General features: G+C 43.3%; 1 protein-coding gene across 1 annotated transcript; it reads right to left on the bottom strand.

Moving 5' to 3' along the window:
* Nucleotides 1-440: 440 nt before the first annotated feature.
* On the bottom strand, nucleotides 441-24,647 carry LOC111602038. Its single transcript, XM_030223668.1, is given in 5 exon segments — nucleotides 441-2,269; nucleotides 22,949-23,078; nucleotides 23,165-23,261; nucleotides 23,327-23,483; nucleotides 24,373-24,647. Coding segments are annotated over 5 exon segments (1,968 nt in total). The 5' UTR covers nucleotides 24,557-24,647; the 3' UTR covers nucleotides 441-869.

The raw sequence follows: 24,647 nt of genomic DNA, 5'->3' as shown, positions 1-24,647 counted from the left end.
TTATTTGTATTTTTGTAATTTGTAATTTGTATTTTGTATTTTGTATTGTGAATTTAAATTTGTTTTTTTTTCTTTTTTTTTTTGTTTTTCGCTTTTGCACACGGATTTTAATAAATGTATGTTTTATAATTATTTGTTTGGTTATTTTGTATATATATTTACAACAGGCGTGAAATGTTTTTTTACCTTTTTTCATTTGTTTTCCTTGCACCCTGTAACCATTTAAAATGGACTAAAGAGGGTATAATAGTAATGTGATAGAAGTCTTCTTCGAATCGTATTTGGTATATATATATTCATATTTATATATATATATATATATATATATATATATATATATATATATATATATATATATATATATATATATATATATATATATATATATATATATATATATATATATGCATGCAAGAAGAAGCACAGCTGTGCGTGTGGCTTGTAGAGATGAATGCTTCAAAGAAAATGTTCATGCCTCGACACTGGCTACAGGGTATCTGCCAGTCGCTGCTGCTTGCTGTGTTTACACGCATTTATTTCACAAATATTAGCTTAGCTTGCATTCAGTGTTGTTGTTGTAGTTAAGCTATTCACCTAATTAGCCTGCAGTAACTCCCAATTTGTAGGACACTCCCTCTCCCTTTCTGTCTCTCTCTCTCGCTCCCGCCTCTCTGTGTGCACATACTTACAGTGCGAGATGGATGCTGCTTTACTTAAACGCGAATCACCTCTCCCGGTGCCTGTTTCGGGCAGAGGGCATCGTCGATGCTGTCGCGCAGTCGCAGCGCTGCATTTAGCTCGTCGTCGGCGCTGTCGCTGGCATTGGGGCGTGGCTGTTGATCCGCACCGGCCGTCTGTCAGGTGGCTGGTCACATGAACAGGTCCACTGTGGTGGCGCCGCTCGACTTGCGTGGCGTGGTGGGTACACCGTGCGGACAATGTGTGCCAGCAGCAGCGCCGGCAGCCGACTTCGACTCATCCTCGAACGTAACCATTTTCTCGCTGCGCGGCTTGAGCGTCACAATTTGCAACTGGGCTGGCGGTGGTTGCGATGGTGTGCCGGCGCCACAGAGCAGCGTCTGCGGCGGTCCCAGCTGCAGCCCATGGGGCATGCCCATGCCCATGCCCATGCCCATGCCCATGTTGACGCCCATGTTGACGCCGACGCCCATGCCCATGGGCATGCCCATGCCGCTCATGTTGGGAGAGAAGCGTCGCGGTGGTGGCAGCGCCAAGTCGCCAACGCCGGATAAATTAAATTCGCTTATGCTGCGCGGCACAAAGTACTCCATGTGATGCTCCGGTATGCCGGTCGAGCGGCGTATAGGTGTATTCCGCTGGAAGGCCGACGACGAGGCGCCTCCGACTCCGCCATGCAAGTGACTGCGACGTGGCAGCGAGCTGTACTGGGTCAATGTGTGCGCCGGGCCAAAGAACATGGTCTGATGCTGGCCTAGACTGTTGGCCTGAGCCTGAGCGCCAGTGCCAATCGCAGCGCTGCCGCTGGCACCCAGCATCTCAGCGCTGGGTCGTTGTCAGGAGGGCTTAGGCGTCACTGGCACCGTAACGAGAGTCAACTCCTCTACCTTGGGCGTGACATGATCCTGCACACTGAAGCGACGCAGCCACATAACAATCTCCGTCTGTATCAAGCTGAAGCACATGGCCACCACAGCCATGCCGACCAATATGTATGCAGAGGCCATATACAATGTCAAAGTGCCGCTGGGTGCCAGCTCGCCGAAGCCAATGGTGCCCAGCGAGGTGAAGCAGAAGTACAGCGACTCCAGCACGCTCCAGCTCTGCAGCTTGTGGAACAATATTGCTCCGCTGGTCACATAGCACACAAGCACGCACACACAGATCGAGATTGGTACACTGGACGAGCCATCTAAGGCGGTTTTAGCTCCCTGCTGCTGCTGCTGCTGTTGTTGCTGTTGCTGCTGTTGCTGTTGTTGCTGTTGCTGCTGCTGCTGCTGCTGTTGGTAGACGGAGGGCGGAACGCCGTATTGATGCATCTTGCTAGTACCCGGGTGTCCGTATTGCTGGCCCTTGGCCTTGTCTGGTTTGCGGCTGCCACTAGGTCCAGGTGTGGGGCCACTGGCAACGCTGCCCTTGGCACGCTGCCGGCGAAACAGGCAGCGCATGCCGGTGGAAAGGGCCTCGCCCATGGCGGACAGATAGAGCAAGACGATGGGTATGCCGAATAGGGCGTAGACAAGAGCAGCCACGCGGCCCCACTGGGTGCGCGGCGAAATGCCGCCGTAGCCTGTAATAGAAAGAGAAGATGTATAAGTATAACAGTATAACAAGTTTGCAGTATAACAGTATCAGTATTACAGTTGACTTTATAACTGTATAGCAGCATAATAGTATAACTGTATAACAGTTTAAAGATATAGTAGTTTAAAGGTATAGTAGTCTAACTGTATAACAGTATAACAATATAACAGTATAACAATATAACAGTATAACAGTATAACAATATAACAGTATAAATGTATAACAATATAATAATTAAACAGTATAACAGTTCAATAGTATAACAGTATAACAGCATACAAATATACCAGTTAATAATATGCTATTCGTTTTCATAATCTATATAGTAACGGCACCAAAGTATGTATCTAATCAAAACTAATCGAAGTCGCAAACTCCTAAATTCCTGTATGTAAAGTATAACAGAATTTAGAACAGACCTATGCAAAATACATATGTTTAAAGGCTTCCAAATCTACTGCACTTTTATATATAAATATTTTTAAATGTTTAATCTGAGTAAAACACTAGCCGAAAAGCAAATGTGTAAAATTTTGTAGTGTGGACAAAAATACTTTGAATACAGCTGAGTGCCTGTATAACACAAATTACTTTCCATTTGGGTATAACTAAGTAATTATGCTTTCCAGATATTCATATAGTTGGCTTGCAAAATAGTTCAGCTCTTGAGTAAGAATTCCAATTAGACGTGGCCCACAGTTCAAGCGCTATGCCAGATATGTGCTTTATAACTGTTTATGTATGTTGTGCTATATTTATATAACAAATGAAATATTTTTTACTATCACTTAACAGTTTTTACAACACTCTGATGGCTTAGTGTTGTTTTTACTCTATTTTCTTTTTTTTAACTTTATGGCACATTCCTGTATCTGCGCATTACATTGCATTACATTACCATTGGAGTACCAGAGGGTCAGACAGAGTAATTTGCCTGCTGCTGCTGCTGCTGCTGCTGCTGTAGCTACTGTTATACCAACTACAACATTTTTAATTTTTCCTGTGTTGGGCACAAAAAAAACAGCAACTTTTACGGCCAGACGTTTTGCTTTGACTCAGTCTTTGATGTTGTCGCTTTTGCTGGCTAGCTGGCTGCCTGGCTGGCCCAGCAGCAAGAGGGCAACTCTGCTGGTAGTCGTTATAGCTGCCGGGCACGACCTAACCCAACAGGATGGCAGCCCTAACCAAAAAGATGCCATCGCAACGGCCGCGGCAGCGGCGGAGACGGCGCCGTCTCTCGCTTCGCCTGCCTCAGCAATGAACTTTTAATGTGGAAACTTTTATAATTGAGTAAAATGTGCGTATACATATAAATGGCTTTGTGTATGCGAGTGTGTGAGTGTGTGAGGCGACTATGTAGCCATGTATTAAATTTTATTACTTAAAAATAAAAAGCTAGCACAGCGACAGCTATAATATCTGAGAAAAACAAGCGCCTGTCACTAAGGGTCGACGCTTCGCCTATAAAATGCCACGCAAATAGTCCGTGCAGCGTTGCCACATGGCACATATTCATTGCTTCTATTAGGAAACGATCTGACAATTGCTGAGCAGCATCAAAATTCATGAGTCAGGCTATATGAATGCACTGCTTGGCACGCCCCTCTGCACTGCTTGCAGCTCAACTGCATGCAATCAAGCGCGAACCTCAGGGAACTGAAGCTGAGCAGCTAAACTCGCGATTGATCCTTTTTTTTTTTAAACTATTAATTATTTAACTTTATTATCTGAAACACCTCAAGAACTTTGAACTTTGAACTTCAAGCTAAGATCGTAGTACTCAATTAGTAATGCAAACAAAATGTAGAAATGTTTATCAAAATTATGTATTTTAATCGGATATCAGCAAATAAACAATAAATCAGTAATAAATCCAGCCACGTTACTGTAAGCCAATAGAGATGTTATAAAACTAAAGTAAAGCTTATGAACAGCAAACATTGATTTTTATGATATTTAATACGATAATTCCAATGCTGGCAGTAGAGCGTGACGCAGTTACAAATCTTTCATGAAATATGATGTCAATATAAATTGTGGTGCACAGTTCTAATTGCAACTCTCGCAAATTGCCTTTTAATAGATTACAAACTTGCATTTACAGGGTATTAAAAATTAAAACGCCCACACATACACGCACACACACACACATGCACATACGATCAGCGAATGCTTTTGGTTGTAGCCTTAATGTAATAATACTTTTAAACCCGAAGCACGTTTAAGTGCACATCTGCTAGAGCCGGAGTGAGAAAGCGAGATATAGAGTGAGAGAGAGACTGCGTAGGAGATAGCAGTAGCTGGGTCTGAAGGGATAAGGTGGACTCTGTCCACTAGCTATGAAAAAGTTGCTAAAAATTATCATCATCCATGTCGTAGCCTCCTCCCTCTACCGGAACACGCCTTGGAGACCTATCCTGCCACGCAGTCCTGCCTCCTCCTTCATTTGTATTTCATGAATTTGCACCCATAGCAAGGCACATGGCAAAAATTGTTAGTGAAAATTATAACATTTACAATATGGTCTGCATAAAATTGTATGTGGTTATAACTAACTAACTAACGGCGAGCACATGTCGGCCTCCGGATAAGGTACCAGCTCCACTCACTCCTCTGCCCCTCCTCCCCCATCCACTGACTGCTCGTCCACTGCAGTCAACACATGCAATTGGGATAGAGGAGGCAAAGTCATAAAGATTTCTGTTTAGGCAACGGCGACCCGCAGGCCCAGCAAAAACTGCCAATTATGTTTAGCAATTTTCAAGTTTTTGCCTAGTAAAACTATTTGAAAAATGGGTTTTTCTACCTCATACAGTTGATGTTGTTGTTGTTCGTGTTGGGTTGGGCAGGGCTAGATTGGCTTGGGCTGGGGGAGGTTCGGCGGCAGGGGCATGGGCCCCTCTTCAAAGACCGCTCAGTCATCCACATGACATGCAAATTGAAGCAGAATATTTAAAGAACCAAATGTGACATGACAAAACGTTTACTTTTTTCACTGTTGACTCTGGGGTTCGTGTCAAAGATTACAAATTCATTTCGAAAAAATTTAATACAATTTAAAAAGGTTTGCACTGAAGTCTATTTGTTATTATTTTTCTAACTAAGTTGTCTAAACGACCGTCTCACAGTCGAATTCCACTCTTTGGAATATATAGACTGAAACTAAAAGACATAAAGGAGATTTCCTACTTCCTACTTCAATAGAACGAAAGGAGGCTATAGAAGGCTTGTTCCCCATCTTCTTTTTCTTGTCAAGCAGTAACCTATTAATTGTTTTAAGTTATGACAGACAGTAGCGTCGCTAAACCCAATGAAAATATAACAGTTTTGTTGCGTATAACAGTTAATATAATTCATTCAATCATAATTTGGCAAACATGTTGCACATAACAGCTAATACAATAATTATGATTTGACTAACACTTAAGACAGTATAACAGTTTGGTTACATATAACAATTGTGCTTTGGCTAACATGTAAGCTAGTATAAGAGTTGTGTTACATATAACAGTTAGCACAATAATTATACTTACACTAACATATAAGGCAGTATAACAATTTTATTACGTATAATAGTTAAGATAACAATCACAATTTTGCTAATATGTATAACAGTTTATATAACTGCTACGCAGTATAAAAGTTTTGTTTATTTAACTGTTAATATCCTAATTAAGATTTGTCTAGCATGTAAAATAGTATAACAGTTTTGTCACGTATAACAGTATTTGTTGTGCTCACGCAGCTGTATCCATTTCAATAACCGGCAGAGATCAATTAGAGCATCTCAATTAAAACTCTCGAACGATTTTCATGCAGTTCACAAACATTGAGCAGATAATTTGAATGAGGCCCAACTCGGTACACCCTGTTGTTGCATTTGGCAGAGTGAGTTTACGGGTTGTTGTGGAAATTTCACTCCCTTTTTATGGTTGCTTGAAATAAGAGGGGGATTCTGGCTTTGAGTTTCCGGCTCATGGCGAAAGTGGCCCAGTTCCGCTTTTGCCCAGAGGCGTGTCCAATTGTCCAGGAAGCGGAAATGCAGGGGTGACGAAGGGAGGTAAGGGCTGGCGCATATTGCGCATGCAGCTACGCAACTCGTTTCATTTGATTAGCGGCCATTGATTACGATAGCCAACAGCAGAAGCAGCAACACAAACAACAACAACAAATGCAAAGCAAACAACGAGCGATGTCCGGCCTCGCAGGCATGACCTCCAGCTTCAAAGACGGCCCTAGACGCGGCTAAAACTGAATGGAGCTGGGAGACGGACACAGGCTATAGAAGAGGCTAAGCGGAACTCGAGGGGTTAACCGGGTATTGGAGGGGCGTGGCAAGGGCACAAGTCCAACCAACAAATAATAAAATATTTTACAACGGCAATTTTTAGGCATAAAGTAATTACACACAGAAGCAGAGGGTCAATCGCGATCAGTCGTTCGACCTGTAAAGACGTGAATTCGAACAGCCTTCGCTTAAGCTCTACTGCTGCAGAGTTCTAAAAATAGAACTTTGCGGTGCATTCTTCAACGCAACAGCAACAAAAACCGCACACGCAGCGTTTTCTTATCGCTTGCTTCCGCGTAACTCAATTGCTTTAATTGCAATTTACGAAATTTCGTCGCTTGGCGCGAGTGCGCCTGCACTCAAAAGCACAATCCGCGATGACATCTAATGTCAATAACCTCGCTACAGCTGTAAAGGTAAATGCAGAAATGCAAGCCCAGCTTAACGTTGTGATGGCAAATAGGCAAGCCTCCATCATGCCAATAAACTCAAAAATAGATATCGCCTCCGTGCAAGGCATCACTAACAACAAAAACACGAAACGTAAACAGCCAAATTCACCAAAAACCATCAAGAAAAGGCTCATCTTCGACGAACCAAGCACCAGCAATGCAGCATTAATATCAGAAAATCGATTTTCACTGCTCGTAGAAGAAGATGAAGACTACAGCGAATCACCTGTAGCTCCAGAAGCCCCAGTATTGACCGACCAGCAAACTACTCCGAAACCTCGTCCGCCCCCCATATGGTGTCCAAACATCAAGTCTGTGGCCCTACTTCAACAGATAATAGATAAAGTAATTGATGCTAAATCATACGTAATTAAGCCAAAGAAGAATAACATAGGTGTATTAACCCAATGCAGTGAGGACTATCGCAGAGTTATAGACCACTTTACTAAGCTGGAATTGGAGTTCCACTGCTACCAGCTTAAGGAGGACAAACCATATAGAGTCGTGTTCAAAGGGCTTCACTCCAGCACTGATACAACACTAATTAAAAAGGAATTGGAAACCAAAGGCCACACAATTACAAATGTGCACAACCCACTGAGCCGTATGGACAAAACACCGCTAAATATATTTTTTGTTGACGTGGCTCAGGCCCCCAACAACAAAGAAATTTTGGACATTCGAGTTGTCTGCAGGCAACGCTGCACAGTGGAACTGCCAAGAAGATACAACGACCTGACACAATGCCATCGCTGTCAAGAATTTGGACACACACAACGCTACTGCCACAAAGCTCCCAGATGTGTGCGTTGCGCCGGGAAACACGCATCCAAAGACTGCACCCGCGAAAAGGACCAGGCACCAACTTGTGTGCACTGTGAGTTACAGCACCCAGCCAACTATAAGGGCTGCCAAGTATACAAGCGGTTGCGCAAATTGCAATCCCCAGCACAAAAAAGGAGTCCCACACAAACACCGTCTACGGGTCCGAGTACTGCTTCCGAAATTACAAGGCCCCGGAGCATTACCCAAGCCACGAGCTTTGCAACGCCTATTAGTGGTGTTTCTTACGCACAGGCCGCTAGAGGTGGACCGTCAAATAAGAATACCACAAGTGACACTTTGTTCACTGAAATGCTTCAGCAACAACAACGTCAGTTTGACGCAATTAATGCCGAGCTCAAAGCGATGCGAGAAGTACAATCCCAACAAGCAACCATGCTAAACAGTTTAATGGCCATCATAACCAAGCTTGCCTACAAATAATGGCTTTACGTGTGGGTATCTGGAACGCCAATGGCCTGAGAAACAAGACTCAGGAACTGGCTGCGTTTCTCTCACAAGAAAACATAGATATAATGTTAATAACAGAAACTCATGAGTGCCCCACTACACAAATTTTCGGATACGAACACTATCAGGCTCATGGTGAAGGAGCAAACTGCTTTGGTGGATCCTCAATCCTCATACGAGCAACAATACCGCATACACCTTTACTGCCAATTTGCAACGCAACAATGCAGGTCTCAGCCATCACCCTGCCTACGTCTATTGGAGCGATCGAAGTTGCGTCAATTTATCTTCCGCCAAACACTGGTCTGTGTGATCATCACATGGAACAGGTTCTAGGCCAAAGGTTGAATAAGACCCTCATCGGCGGCGACTGGAATGGATGGCACCCATTTTGGGGAAGCAATAGTGCGAATCGTCGCGGAGAAGTCATATTTGAGGCGATTCAAAACTTACAATTCAGCATATTGGCGACTGGAGCCCCCACCCGTTACCCAATTAATGGACACAGGCCCTCGGCAATCGACTTCGCTGTCTACAAAGGCATCTGTGACCGGCAATTGACCATTGAAGAATCCTTGGACCTATCCTCTGACCACCTGCCACTAATAGTCACAATCCACGCGCAGCCACAGCCCTTGCCCATTAGGAAACAACTACTGCCAGCAGGATCAGATTTAGGAGTCTTTAGGCGCGAGCTCCATTACTCTTTGCACATAGAAATGGAACTTAACACTCCTGAAGACGTGGACTACGCAGCAAACAAACTGCAGGAAGAAATAGTCAAAGCTGCGCACCAAGCCGCCCCACCATCTTGCCAAACAAGACAACAGTCTCCGTACAACATCCCCCTCACCTTGGAGGCCCAACACCTACTAATACACAAAAGATGGGCCAGGAGACGCTGGTTAAGATTACGCACGCCTGATGCCAAATCCATGTACAACGAAGCCACGAGGCATCTTAAAGCTGCTCTCGCCCTGCTTCAAAAGAGGTGTATCAGCGATGCGCTGGTACGAGCTGAATCGCCCACTGACGCAGAGTTTCAATTATGGAAATTTACAAGAAAGCTCAAACGGCAGCCAATACGACGTCATCCCATTCGGAGCATTTCTGGTTCCTGGCACATTGGAGACGAAGCTCAAGCTGAGGCTTTTGCAAACCACCTTCAAGACCAATTCACGCCGGTGATTACCGCAGAGGCCTCAGAAATCGAAGCAACAGAAGACATCGTTCTCTCGCCCCTCCCAGCTGAAGACCAGATAACTGGATGTACAAAAGAAGAGGTTCTTGAACACATCAGAAGAGTGAAGGCAAAAAAATCCCCTGGATATGATCTAATAAACGGCAGAGTCCTTAGAGCACTGCCTGACTCCACCATAGACTACATAACTATGGTGTACAACGCCATGCTCCGCATCCGGCACTTTCCAGCCTGCTGGAAGCGCGCCGTGATTGTGATGATTCCTAAGCCTGGCAAACCCGTGGGAGAAATTGAGTCGTACAGACCAATTAGCCTGTTGCCAGTACTCTCCAAAATATTCGAAAGAATATTTCTGGAACGAGTACTGACACATCTGGGACGCCAGGAGGCCATTCCAAACCATCAGTTTGGCTTCAGGAGACAGCATGGAACACCGGAACAGGTTCACAGAGTTGTGCACCATATCCTTGGAGCCTTTGAAGAAAAGATGTACTGCTCTGCCGTCTTTTTAGACATCAAACAGGCGTTTGATCGAGTTTGGCACCTGGGACTGCTGCAGAAAGTGAGGACCACCCTTCCAGCCCCATTTTTCGCGTTGCTATCCTCATACCTTATTGGAAGAACCTTCCAAGTGTCAAGGGGGCAAACAGTATCCTTGACTAGACCAATTATGGCTGGAGTACCACAGGGTAGTGTTCTAGGCCCAACACTTTATACTTTATTCACAGGAGATATGCCAACTCCCGAGCCAAATATAGGAAGTACAGATGCAGTACTCATAGCGACCTATGCAGATGACACCGCCATCTTATCACGTCACGTATCTGCGCAAGAAGCTTCAGACTCACTACAAAAATATCTGGACTCTTTCGGACGCTGGGCAAAACGGTGGTGTATCACCATTAATGCACAAAAGTCTGTACATACTACCTTCGCCACTAGAAGAGGAGATTGCCCAAGCGTTGCATTGGGGCCCACTATTCCCAAAGCCTCAAAAGTAAAGTACCTTGGTATCACTCTTGACAGAAGGCTGACTTTTAAAGCGCACATAAGTCAAGTAACCTCAAAATGCAAAAGCAAGCTAAAAACCCTCGACTGGATGCTGAGAGCTTCAAGCAAGTTGTCTTACAGCAGCAAGGCCGCCATCTACAAGGCAATAGTTGTCCCAACCTTCGTATATGGTATCTCTCTATGGGGCTCCTCGGCGAAGACTACAAGGAACAAAATTCAGACCCTGCAGAATAAAGCACTACGCAGATGGACTGGAGCCAGCTGGTTTGTAAGAAACTCAGTCTTACATAGGGATTTAGCAATTCCCACAGTTGCTGAACTCATTGGGCGACACAGTTCAAGATACGCGGACAGACTTGCAGCGCATCCTAACCATCTCGCAAGCAACCTGGCTATAAACAACAATAGGCGAAGACTGAAGAGATTGCATCCTCTAGACAATATTAGAACTAATTAAGATAGTAGCTACAAGTGCAGAATAATTGGCATATCTGCCCTCCCATTAGTTAAGGTTTAGAGCTAAATGCGCTATAGAGTCTAAGACAATAAGCTGCAACAAAATAAAGAAATAAAAACGAAAAAAAAAAAAAAAAAAAAAAAAAAGAAGCAGAGGGAACGACACAACAGGAGTGAGCGGCGCAGAGCGACAGAGAGAGAGAGAGAGAGCGACAGTAGATGCGGGCGTAGCACTTCAGATTGAAGCTGTGGCTCTGAGGGGCCATGGAGGTTGAGCGCCCTGGCGCCCGGCCTGCTGGCCACTGCGAAGCGTCTCTAATAGCTAAGAAATTAATTTTCACAAAAAGCCATTAAGAGAGAGTCACAAAAATGGCTCAAATATAAAACCAAACAATTCGCATAAATGCTATAAATGCTTTTGGCTGGGCGTGTGGGCGTGGCCGCAGTGAATACCCCACACCATGAGGTCAAAAGTGTAGCTAGTTGCTATCTCGCTCTAGCGCGGCACTTGCCGGGCTTTCATTAATGTGTGTGTGTGTAACAGTGTGTGTGTGTAACAGTGCGTGTGTGTAACAGTGTGTGTGTGTAACAGTGTGTGTGTGTAACAGTGTGTGTGTGTGTGTGCTTGAGCAATGGAATTGCGACAGAATCATGCGTTGCGTCCTTATAAAATGTCAAGCGTTCAATAAATAAAGTGAGCCAAACAGACCAAGCGAAAGGGAGAGAGAGAGGGAGGGAGAGTGAGAGGGACAGCGGCTGATTGTAGAGTTGGAATTATGTAAATGTCATTAAAATTACATATAATCATCATAATGATATGCAGCCACAAAAGGCGACAGTAAAACATGTCATTAAACGCCTTTTAAAGGCAGCGAAACAACAGAATCAACAATATCAACAACAACAACAACAACAACGACGACGACAAGGACAACAACAAACATTTTTATGACTTGCCAAATGCCAAACGCTTGAGGAATTAATTAAAAATTAAATGGCCTATTAAAATTGTTATCGAGACGCGGCGACGCCGACGTCGACGGCAATGCCAGCAGCGGCCATTTAAATGGCAAACAAATGCGCTGCAAATGAAAATAAAAGCCAAATGCACACACACACACACACACGCACGCACAAGCAATCATACAAGCACACACACAGTCTCACGCATAAGCAATGGCCGTTGCAGCAATCAATCAGCGCCCATTGCTCTGCACAAGGCGTGGCTGTGCTCGTAAAACGATGAACGCGCCTTGTCACATTGTGAAGTGACGTCAGCGACGCATAAACATGTCGAAACATGCATACAAGGCCAGCGAGAAGTGGAAGAGCGAGAGCATTTAATGACCACACATACACACAAGTGCCGTTAGATAGATAAATATATACATAAATAGCGAGTGGGAGGAAGGGGGAGGGGGGCGCGCAGAGTGCGGCTCAACGTGTCATTAAAATCACCGTTAAACAGTTTGTCTAGTGGGCAGAACTAATTTCGACATGTCTTGTCCAGTATAACAGCTGTGGACAGCACGAAAATTGAAATGAAAAAGTCTTGTGTGGCAATTATATACATACATATGTACACAGGTATGTAAACAAGCGTATAACAGTTTGCTTAATATATTACGTCAATAAATCAGTTGTCATTACGTATTAGTCAAGCAGCTTTTGAGTGGAACATCGATGACAGCTGGTAGACTATGTAAGTAAAGGAGAAGTTATGCAACAGTTGTCATTAAAACTAGTATAACAGCTTATATAACAATGCTCTCATATTAGGGCTTAGTAGGGCAGTTTTTAGATAAGCAGTTATATAACTGTTTGTATAAGAGTTTATATAACAGTTTGTATAACAATTTGTATGATAGTTTGTATAACAGTGTATAACAGTATAACAGTGTGTATAATAGTTTGTATAACAGTTTATATGATAGTCTGTATAACAGTGTGTATAACAGTTTATATGACAGTTTGTATAACAGTTTATATGATAGTTTGTATAACAGTGTGTATACTAGTTTGTATAACAGTTTATATGATAGTCTGTATAACAGTGTGTATAACAGTTTGTACGATAGTTTGTATAACAGTATGTATAATAGTTTGTATAACAGTTTATATAACAGCGAATCAGTTTGAAAAAAGGCTTATAGTCCAGATAACAGTGAGTATAACAATTCTAATAACTGTATATTAAAAGTTTGCTTATTACACTTAATCTGTCAATTATGTTTTGTATAACACTGAAGAGTTATGCTTAGTTAATCACTAACAGCATGTGTTTACACAACAATTGAGCAAGTGCATTTTCCTGTATATGAAATGAGTTAATGTGTTTGTATAACACTTTTCTAGCCAGCAAATTGCTTGCATTTTTTAATGCCGAAACACACGCGCTCACACACAGCGAGATACGCGGCCAACGAATAGTTTTCAGCTGCGCTGTGCAGTTTTCTGCACAATTTGTCAGCACGCAGAAGGTTAAGAGGCTTTGGGGCAAGGACCCAGAGCGGGGGGCAGGGCGAGGCGGGGTAATAGGAATGGAAGTGGGCGGTTGGTAACCATGTGACAGAGTGGCCACTCGAAAGGCGCTGGCAAAGGCGAAGGCGTACGAATTGTTGTCGTTGTCGCTCCTGCAGCAGCAACTGTTGTTGTTGCCGAAACAAATGTTGCTGGCGAGGCAGCAACTATTGTTGTTATTCTTGCAGCAGGAACAACTGTTATTCTTGATGTCGAAACAGCGACTATTGTTACTGTGGCAGTGGCAAATGTTGCTAACACAGACCAGTTGTTGTCGTTGTTGCATTAGCAGTAATTAATGTTGTTGTTACAAATGTTGCTGAATCAGAAGCTAAATGTTGCAGGACCAGCAGCAGCAAATGTTGCTGTTGTTGTTGGCGTAGCTGTTGCTGGCACCGCTCATGCTGCTGTTGTTGTTGTTGCTACTTTTATGTATGGCATGACATTTGTAAGCATTGATATTATTGAAAGCGGCTGCTTCTGACTGGCAAAAATTTGTTGCGTATACGTAACTGGCTGTGCCACCCCCTCCCTGGAGCACGCTGCTACAGTTGCAAAGATGGATGGGCTGCAGTAAGCTGAAGCAGCTGCAGCTGTTGCTATTGATGCTGCGTTCTAAATGAAAAACTGCAGAGTCCAGCCAGAGCCAGAGCCAGAGCCAAAGACAAAGACACACGGCCAACGTGGCGTTGAGAGTGGGTTGTTTTAAGTCCTTGTAAGTGTGACACATATTGAGCCTGCTGCTCTTAGTTGTAGTTGGTGTTGCTGCTGCTGTTGTCGTTGCCCAACAGCAAAGGCATTAAAAAATGTATGCAGCCTGGCAAGAGCTGCGGGCAGCGGGGCCAGCAACAACAGCAGCAGCGCATAAAGTGTTGAGTGGTTCGTTACGCGCTTGTCTAACACTGTGCGTATGTGCCTCTGTGCGTCTGTGTGTGTGTTTGAATATGTGCCAAAGAATGTAGCGTGGGCGTTGTCCTTGTTGCTGGTTCTACGAAATTGTTCGCATCAGCAAAATGTTGACTTATCTGTGATTGTTGGTGCCGTTGCTGGCGTTCGCTCTTGGCATTATTTGTTTTATATTTGACACCACACACAAACACACGCACACAAACACACACACACACGCAAATATATACACAATGGCCACCCACGCAACGTTCAGGCCATAAAAATGAGTGAGAATGTCAAATGTCGAATGGCGAGCAGCGAATTGCAATAAAAATAAAATAAACTGCCGCGTTTCTGCACACATAACAAGCAGCAACAATGCGACAGCGGCAACAACAACAATGGCAACACGGGCCACAACAATGGGAACGACAACAGGCCGCAACAGCCAATTGGGTCGAAGCAATGTCCCGGTGGGTGCCACTCGGACCCAAGTGTCCGGCCATAGATTTTGGCGGCACGTGTCGCAAATTATAGTTGCCAGTCAACCAATAACAACAGCAGCAGCAACAACAACAACAACAGCAACAAAAGCCAACGCATACAAATTGTGTAATAATAATATTACATATTACATACAACAAAACGTGACGCCTGTCATAGGTCAGGTCTGGGGCTGGCGACACTGACGAGAATGCGAATGCGAATGCGAATGGCAATGAGAATGAGAGTGAGAATGAGAATGAGAATGAGAATGCGAATGGCAATGAGTAGACGTATGTGTGCGGTGGTGAATGAAATGCGAATGTTGGCAGCTGCAGCTGGCGTCCATTTGCGGCAATCGTTTCAAATAATGGACAACAACGAAATGTTTAATAAAGTTGTCAATATCAAATGGCAGAGAGCGAGCGAGACGGCGACAGCAATGCAAATAAGTATGCAACATAAATAATATTTAAAGTTGATTATGTGGTTGAACGAGGGCAGGACGGGAAGCACGAATGGAAGAGAGAGAGAGAGGGAGAGTGGGACAGACAGAGTGGGAGAGCGAGCAGTCATATTACAGAGAAATACTGAGTGTTGCACTAGAAATGGCTAAGAGTGCAATTAACTATAAAAATCCATTGTAAAAACAAGGGAAAGTATGGCTAAAATGAAGAGGGAAACATTTATTTTAACTAAGTAAAGAAGTGGGAAGGCGAGACAACGATAGACTTTTGATACAGAAAAACTATTAAGAAATACCTAAGAATCGGAGGTAAGTATTTAATATCTAGTGAAAAGCTGGGTAAAAGTAGAAAAGTGAACAAAATAGCAAAAGAGAGAGAAAGAGAGAGAAGGAAAAAAGAGAGGAAGAGAGTAATAAAGAAAGTGAGATGAGAAGGCTGAGCCAAAGATAAAGATAGAGATAAGGAAAAGATTGAATTATTTCGTTCTTCTCTTCTCATCTCACTCTTCTCACCTCTCTCTGAGTCTAAGATAAAGATTGAGATAAGGAAGAGATTGAATTAGTTTCCTTATCTCTCATCACACTCTTCTCACCTCTCTCTAGCTGCCCCGCTATCTCTTTCTTTCATTTTCTATTATAGATATAAATGTCATTTAGTAGATCTGGCCTAAGATAAGTATAGTAAGTGAACGAAAAGGGAGAATTAAAATGAAGAATGAAAATATGAAATTGGAGTCAGCCACAGAGTAAGAGAAAAGCCAAAAGAGCTTTAAGTAAAGAAATAAACAGAAATGAAAACTATTAAAGCATACAAAAGAGCTGAATAAACGTTATGCTCTATGCGAAACTCGATTGGGTCCGAGGGAAGCCAATATGGAGCGAGCATAAGGCGCGTTGGATGCAAATCAAGTGAAGTGAATGCAAGACAAAAGAAGGAAAAAAGAAATAAATAGGCAAATAAAGTGAAGAATGCATACCTTAAATTGATAGAAATTGATAAGACAAAAGCGAGCTTAGGCGAGTTGAGACAGCAGAGAGCAGAGCACCGACTGAGAACGGAGTGCAGGCAAAGCGCCTCAGTAACAACAGAAAATCTAACTAGATTTGCACTTTTAAAAGCAAAACGGAGGAAAAAAATAAACATTTGTGCTTAATTCAACAGAAGCAGATACTCGATGATATTTTTCGATTGCCAAAATGAATTTGTGGGCAGAATACAATGAATTTCATTGTCAGATTAGCCCTTGCGCTGCCGGCCACGATTGAGTGGACTTACCAAGAGGATTTCACTTTAAGCGCTGGTGCGTGTCGAAGCTCCGTCCGAAGTGCTGGTGCGTGTCTGTGCTTAAGCTAATTGCACCACAAACGCACAAAATTGCAATAGAACAACAGCAGCGGCAACCACAGAGACGACTTCTCTACGCTTCAGGCCTGATGCATGCTTCAAAATCTGGACTGAGACACCAAGACCCGGTAAATGCACCTTAGCCTCTCTCTGTGTGTGCGTGTGTGGGTGTGTGTGTGCTTGGTAGTTATTGTGCATTCATGCTTGACTCTAATGCGCTTTAGGAAATGTGTGAATGAATGTTAAACGGCATCCGCACTCGATGCTTATCTGCAGTATGCCAGAGCTTAAACGCCTTTGTTAACCTGCAGAGTTTCATTTTTATACGAACATTGAACTCATATCACAGTTAGTTACTGCACTTTAACAGTGCTTAACGAAGCTAATCAAGTTGCTTGAAGACACATTTGAAAAGATTTTTATTACGCGAGGTCAGCATATGCAAATGCCAAGTTTGTTTAAGATGTCTTAAAAATGAAAAGAGTAAAAACTAAACAACAATTCGCTTGGCAGCTATCCACATATACATATTACACATGTTGTGGGCAAGATAAAGATATTTAAGGTTGTCCGCATTGGCATGGAAACTTATTCGAAGAAGACAGGTCTAAGCGGGGTTAGAATCTATAAAAGTATCTGAGATTTTGGGCATTTCTGTGCCCATTTCTGTGCCATCGCCAAGTATGGAAGAGGCGTTAAGGACAGATCACTGATGCCACTAGGTGCATGAGCATTGGAAATATTAGCTGCACCTGTAGTTGCCAGAAATGTAAGACAGAAACCAAGAGGTGGCCAGTCGACTAGATTCTCACAAAAAACAGCTCAAACATTTGCTAGAATTGAGAGAAGACTCAGACTGCGCAGGATCTGAAATTTATTAAAGATACCCTTGAACGCTATCTAGGATAGCTAAATATTAGAGCTTACCCTAACTTAAAGCGTTTCTCAACTTTTATAGACGAATTACAAAAATCCTTAAGCCTGATTTTCGAATCAAAGTAAAAGAAAAATCTATCACAAAATAGATTTGAAATTTGGCTTTCTCCTTGATTAGTTTTATAGAACAGTTTTCCAACCATTTGGCAAACATTCGAAATTGAATACTAATCATTCGACAGCTATGAAATCGGATGTTGATGTGGAGGAAGACAACGACGACGACGACGATGACGACGACGACGACGTTGCCTGAATGAATAATAAAAGAATCAATTAAAAGATTTGCATTTCGCAACGCAACTAATTGACCCCAGACGATTGAAGCTGAGAGCGCAGTGCGAAGCGACGCAAATTAATTCTAATCAATTTATAATAAGCAGCCAAACAGGTGAAGGGTAAACAAATTTGTGGCGCCGCCGGTGCGCACAGTGCAATGGCAATAAGTGAATTGCCGCTGTCACAGTCATAATTACATTATGTTAACAGGCCTGTGGAGCTGTTATAGTAAGAGAGAGAGAGAGCGAGAGAGAGAGAGAGAGAGAGAGAGAGAGAGAGAGAGAGAACATGGTCCAACTCAGTTGGGCTTACACACACGCACATTAAAGCCGCAACACATGGCTGTCAGCAATCCTGAAAGACATAAATCAAAACGGCGACACATTGTAGAAAGAGGGAGAGTGGCAACGAGGGGCATTGCTGTGTGTGTGTGTGTGTGCGGCACAATCAATAGAGTGTGTGTGCGTACTCAATAGAAGCGCATTTGCTGGCTGCCTAGATGTTTATATTTATGCCCATATATGTGTTAATTTTATTACTTTACAAACACTGTGGGCACACACTCAAACAGAGGCATACACACATACGCACGCAAAATGCATGCGTTTACATGGCGTATGCGCGATATTAATTTGCCATAATCTCGACTCGTTTATTAGCGCAAATAAATTGAAATTGTTATTGGTGGCATGGCTGCCACGCGCGCTTGTGAATTATATTCATTTCATTCCACACTCAGCCCGTGTCCCTGCATCGCCTTTGTTCTGTCATTAGTTAAAGCCGCCTGAAAAATTATTGAAACACCAAATGGCATTTTTATGCCGCCAACAAATGAAAGACAAAAAAATACAAAAAAACAGCAGTGAAATATTGCGAAACCTATCGACTGCACATACCCTAGACTACTTTGTGTTGGGTATATCAGATACCAATGAAGTGAACTATGAGTGCTACTGCAGCTTTCGCTAAACCTGGCCAAGTCACATACGATAGCCTCGAGCTAACCTCAGCTCAGCTAAGCGCTCGACCTTCTATAACTTGTGCATGGCAATTATAGTGCAGAGTATGAAACAGTCCAATAAATATTGCAAATGAAAGAAATGAATTGAATTAAATTGGTTGTTGCTTAAGCGATTTAGTGGTTGCACAAAAGAGAGAATGGAGCACAGCTGTCGCCTGGTTACAGCCGTTGCCACCTGGGTGCAATCAATCAGGCAGCGAAAGCTCTTAAACTGCATAAACGGCTCATTAGATGTGGCTGCCACAAAACGTGTCTCGTATAAAACTGTCGAGGCATGACACCTATACAGATCCGTATCTGATCTCTGAAAGGATTTACGTGCAAATGCAGGCAGCACTTAGATGGGTGTGGGCGGGTGTGCGGGTGTGCGGGTGTGTGTGTGTGTGTGTGGGTACGTTGGTGTGTACTATAACTGCGACATTGCACTTAAGTTATTTGGCGTCTAGCTAGCGAACTTGAAGCCCATAACTTATGGTTCATGTGCGGCAGCCCCAAAAAGTAGGCAATGAAATTTGTTTTATGCGCCAATTGCTGACAAACACAGCGGCCATTAGGCAGACAGCCAAATCAGACAGCCAGACAGCCACAGAGCCACACAGTCAGACAGCTAGACAGGCAGACAGTCGGACAGACAGACAATTTATTAGACAGTTAGTGAGTCGTTCATTTGATTAGAGAATAGGACGAGGAGAGCTGTGGCCGGGTCGGCTGTCAAGACCAACATTTTAATTGAAAGGTGTATCCGGGCTAAAAGGACTCGCTCGTCAGGCAGCGGCTCCATTAAAAAGAGCTCAAGAGCCTGGCTAAAGCCAGTCAGCAGCTTGCTGGAAATGCGCATAATGAGCAAATGCCACAGTAATCGATTTGAGTTAACCAATTCGGGCTAATAGCCCTGGTTACAGTTTTTGGCATTGACTCCGACTGCGGCTTAGCTCTAGCTCCTTGCGGCGGCCCTAATGCGCGCTAAGCGCATTAACAACAACATCTAACGAATGGGCCAAATCAGAAGAATGTTCTCTGCCCAGCGGCGTTGACTTTCGAAATACCCTATATTTAGCGTGAGAATTGGGAAAAGTTGGAGCTGCGCTGAAAGTATTTATGAATATTTTATAATTGTTATGGAGTAAGTTATATATCAACTTTAACAACTTAACATATCTCTGATGCCAGCTGTAGTAAGTGCATAAAACGATATTTATCGATTATCGATTTCATGGAATTTATATTTTTTTTATATATAAAAATAGTCAGACATTATTGACAAGTATAAGAAACTTAAATATATTAACTAGAAATGAAAAAAGTAAAAAATATCGATATTTATCGATATTTCGAATTAATAAGTACCATCGATGCACAATTTAAAATATCAATATTCAGACACCAAAATACCCGTTTTAGAAAGTTGTAATGGGTATGGAATATAACAAATAACAAAACTTTTAGCTGCAACTTTAGCCGATACAGCAAAGGGCCGTGGAGCTTGGCAAATAATAACTCAAGCTCGATTTAGTTTTTGTGGCATGTGAGTGTGTGTGTGTGTCTTTGTGTTTGAACCCCATGGCAAATCCCCAGACGCTGGCTATTTATTATATTTATAGAAAACACATTAACTCGGTTTTACAGTTGCGAAGGACAAGGGCTCAGGGCCAAGGAGCACAAGCATAAAAACAATCAAAATCCCAACGACAAAATGTCCCCCGAAAAACGCATTTTGCTTAAATTGTTTCATAATTGATTGATGTGCAGGCAAACACACACGCGTAAGCACACGCACAGAGAGAGAGAGACAGAGAGAGAGTGAAAAAGCGAGAGAGGGAAGACTGGTCCGCAGATACAATCAGTCTGATATATAGATACAATATGCAAGGGTCTGCGGGACAGCTTAGGCGCTCCAATGATTGTTTTTTTCGGGCTGCAATGCCTGGCCAGATCCTGGCACAGTTCCACACGGCCGGCACTGGGTAACGTATGTATCACGGATTGCTTTTTTGCTCCTATGTTGTTTTCGCTTGTGCAATTTTTGGCCCAGCTGCCAACCGCAGATCGCTTTGCTGTTCGCTGTCTGATGTCAAAATAATTTCAGTCCACACGATGGGGGCGTTTTGTTGTGGTAATGGGCGTGACCGTGCCACAGCTACAGCCACAGTTGAGTTATTTAGACGGAGACAGATTTTGGATAGCCAAAGCCAACGGCCTCGATGCCACGTAGCGTGTCCAAAATTGAGTTTTGATTTGAAACCCAATTTCCCGTAATGCGATGCGCGACAAATGACGACGTGGAGCTTTCACCGATTGTCACAATTCGATTGATTTTTGCCACTCTCTCACACACACACACACACACATATATAAATATATATATTTTATATATATAAATAAACGATACATCTAAATGCTTTGGGGTCAGCCGCTTGTCCAAGCATTGGTCACTAAGCATTCGCTGCTTTTGATGTTTCTTTGCGTTTGACTAGGTTCAGTTAATGTACCCGAAATGCTAACAGCCGCAGCTATGTGGTTGTGTGTGTGTGTGTGTGTGCTGTTACCACTTGACAGCCTTCGACGCATGTAATTGATCTGAGCTGCATAACATAGCCTAGCCACAAATACACACACACACACACAAACAAACACACACACACAAACACACACACACACACACACACACACACACACACACACACACACACAATAAGCTTAAATTTAAGCACAGTTGCTTTCTACATAAGAGTTTTGTACTGTAGCCAATAACAAAGGCAAGACATAGAGACTTGGCTATTAAGGCTGATCAAGAGTATATAAAAAATATATATATATATATATATATATATATATATATCCGATAAATAAGTTAAATCTATAATGTTTGATTCGCGAACTATATTAGCAACACTAATACAGTTAGTTCAAACGGTTTCAAATGATTCGAATTTCTCTAATGAGTATGAATCATCGAACTGTGTCGTTCACGGATCTATAGTTCGTAGTTAATCAAGCTGATTTCCTATATCATATACGTTATGCGCATGCTGTATAAACAAGTTCCATGTTGTAATTCCCTGGCTGACCCGGAACACAATGTTCATGCCTTAGCGAAGTAGGCAAGCCATAAAAAGGAAAGCCAAGCTCATTGTTAGAACGAATGAGAGCTACAGGAAGAGATAGCAAGGGGGAGGGGGGAGAGGGCGGGGGAAGAGCCTGCGTTAAATTAATGATATTTTACATACATCTTAATTGCGTGTCTCTGGCTTTTTGTTGGCGCATCCTTCGGGCCAATTGGCGGAGTCGAACTGGGCCCGAAGTGCCAGTCGAGCGCTCTGCGCTTGTCAGCCAAATTGCTTAGCCCTCGAGCTGCTTATAATTTATTGAAATCGCGGCCAGCCAGCAGCCAGAGCCAGCAATGCCCAGAGCCCCTTCAGCCAGCCGGGCTGCCGGGTTCGTGTCGCCAATTTGGGGGAAATTGCAAAATCAACGCGCTCGTAAATTGAAAAATGTTGTCAAGTGGGCAGACGCAACAAAAACAAAAACAAAACCAAAGAAAAAAAACAAACAACAAATACAAAAAAAAAAATACAGCAATAACAACAACAACAACAACGAGTTTGGGAGGCAAAATATAGACGAGGCTTGGCCTTTGCCGCCAGTTGACAGTTTGTTAATTAAAACCAGCAGCTGGGCAGGCGGCGGTCAACTGGTCATCCAGTCATCCAGTCATCCAGTCATCCACTCAGCCGGTCAGCTGTGCACTGAGGCGCTCAGTCAACGTCTCAAACGCACACACCCGGGCCCTATTGTGGGCCCTGCCCCGTAGCGCCCTCAGCGCCTGGTTGGGCCGTTGAGCCCGGAACCCAATGCGCACAGAGCTCTGCAGTTGGCAGACGGAAAACGTCAGTAGTCGAAGTGCTAATAAATTCCCCAACTGTCGATTGTGAGCTGACACTAAGAGAGGAACAATGTGCGAAAAGGCGACAAGGGGCAACGGCAGGGGAAGGGGCGGAAACCAGTTGGTCCCCAGTTGCTACTCACCTATCGTTGTAATTAATGTCAGGGAGTAGAGAAAGGCCGAGGCGTAGGTCCACTTGTGCGTCGGTGCATTCATTTGCACGCCGCCTGGCTGATAGAGCTTCGATTGGCGCACCGCACGCAGCAGCGTGTCCTGCAAGAGCAAAGCCAACGACATCACGCACACACACAGGTGGATTTAGTACGAGATTTTGGTTATTAACTGAAGTGTAAACGCACCTGGAACAATTGCACCTCCTGGGCAGCCAGCCGTGTCCAATTCTCTTTGTAAAGTATGTTCAGATCCTCGGTTATGGACCACAGTCGATCAACAGTTCTGTCATAATTGGGCATAGCCATCGATAAATTAAAGCATCACGTTAACGCCTACATGAAACTCACCTGGAACGTATCTCGGCATTGGCCAGCTCGGTGCGCGGATAGGGCTTGGAGGCGGCCACAGCCGTCTCTAATGCTGTTCCATCCTCCAGTTCGCCTTCGAGTGTCACAAATATAATCGAGCCCATGGCCGTATAGAGCAGTACCAAAAGCAAAACACCTGTTGGCAGGTAAGTAAGAGAGAAGGAGGAAGATAAACAAATGGAGAGATTAAGTTTGTAAATTAAAATAGTTAACGTAAGACTTAAGTCGGAGTTATTTATATATCTATATATGATTATACCTAAGAGACTATTACATTGAAAAAATATTTCAATGAATATTATAAATCTATAAAACTGTCTGTAGAGCAGCTAAACATTGATTGAACTACAAAGTTTGTTGAATCTTGGTCTAAGTCTGTTTAACTATTATTATTACTATTAACTATAATTGGAGTAGGCTGGAATAAACTAGATTTTAGCAGTTTTTAGAGTTGCTTACATTTTAGGGCTCTAGATATATAACTGTGAATATATAGCTACTATACAGATTGATATAGATTCTATGGAATAGATCTATACAGTAGCTATATCTGTGAATGATATAGCTACTATATAGATTGATTGATATAATTAAATTTTAATTAAAAAAAATAGAGATGAAGTTGTAGCTCTCAAAACTATAGACTTGAAAGCTTTAACTGCTTCGCCACACATCTACTGGGCGTATATATATATATATATACCAGATATCCGAGAGTTATCTCATACGTCTATATGTATATAGTACAAGGTGCAAGTCTATGCAATAACAGTAAAGTAATTTATGCTTATACGGACAGTCGGACGCCCATTCCAACTCATCTGACTCGAACGCTTAGAAAACTGAATTTAAATTTCAAATAATTTTCATTTTAGGCTATCGCAAATTGGTCAACAAAAAACCGGAACGGAACTGGCTCTTTCTAGCTGGCTACGGTTAGTGACTACGGCACGCGGTATCAACAACGATTTCAATAGGTTGCAGCTGTGACTGTGCCACTTGCGGCAGCATAAGGATTCACTCACCTGTCGCTGATATGCAATGCGATTTGGGCGCCTTTTGGCAGCCGCAGAGGCCACCGCCGCCGTCCCTTTGTTTGTCCGCCTTCGATGCGGCTGAACCGCTAGAGCCGCTGGTGCCCGCACCACTGCCGGATGAAGTGCTAGCACCGCCCTGAGCGCCATTTGTGGCGCCGCCTGCGAAGCACATACTTGAGCCGCTCTGGCGACCGATTCGTGAGCTGCTGCCAGCCACGTTTTCAGCTGTTGTGGAGATGTGGATGTTGCTGTTGTTGTTGCTG

The sequence above is a fragment of the Drosophila hydei genome, unplaced genomic scaffold (genome assembly GCF_003285905.1).
Source record: "Drosophila hydei strain 15085-1641.00,03,60 unplaced genomic scaffold, DhydRS2 tig00000250-arrow-arrow-pilon, whole genome shotgun sequence".
NCBI classification, from domain to species: Eukaryota; Metazoa; Arthropoda; class Insecta; order Diptera; family Drosophilidae; genus Drosophila; species Drosophila hydei.
This window is presented reverse-complemented; position numbering and strand designations above follow the sequence as displayed.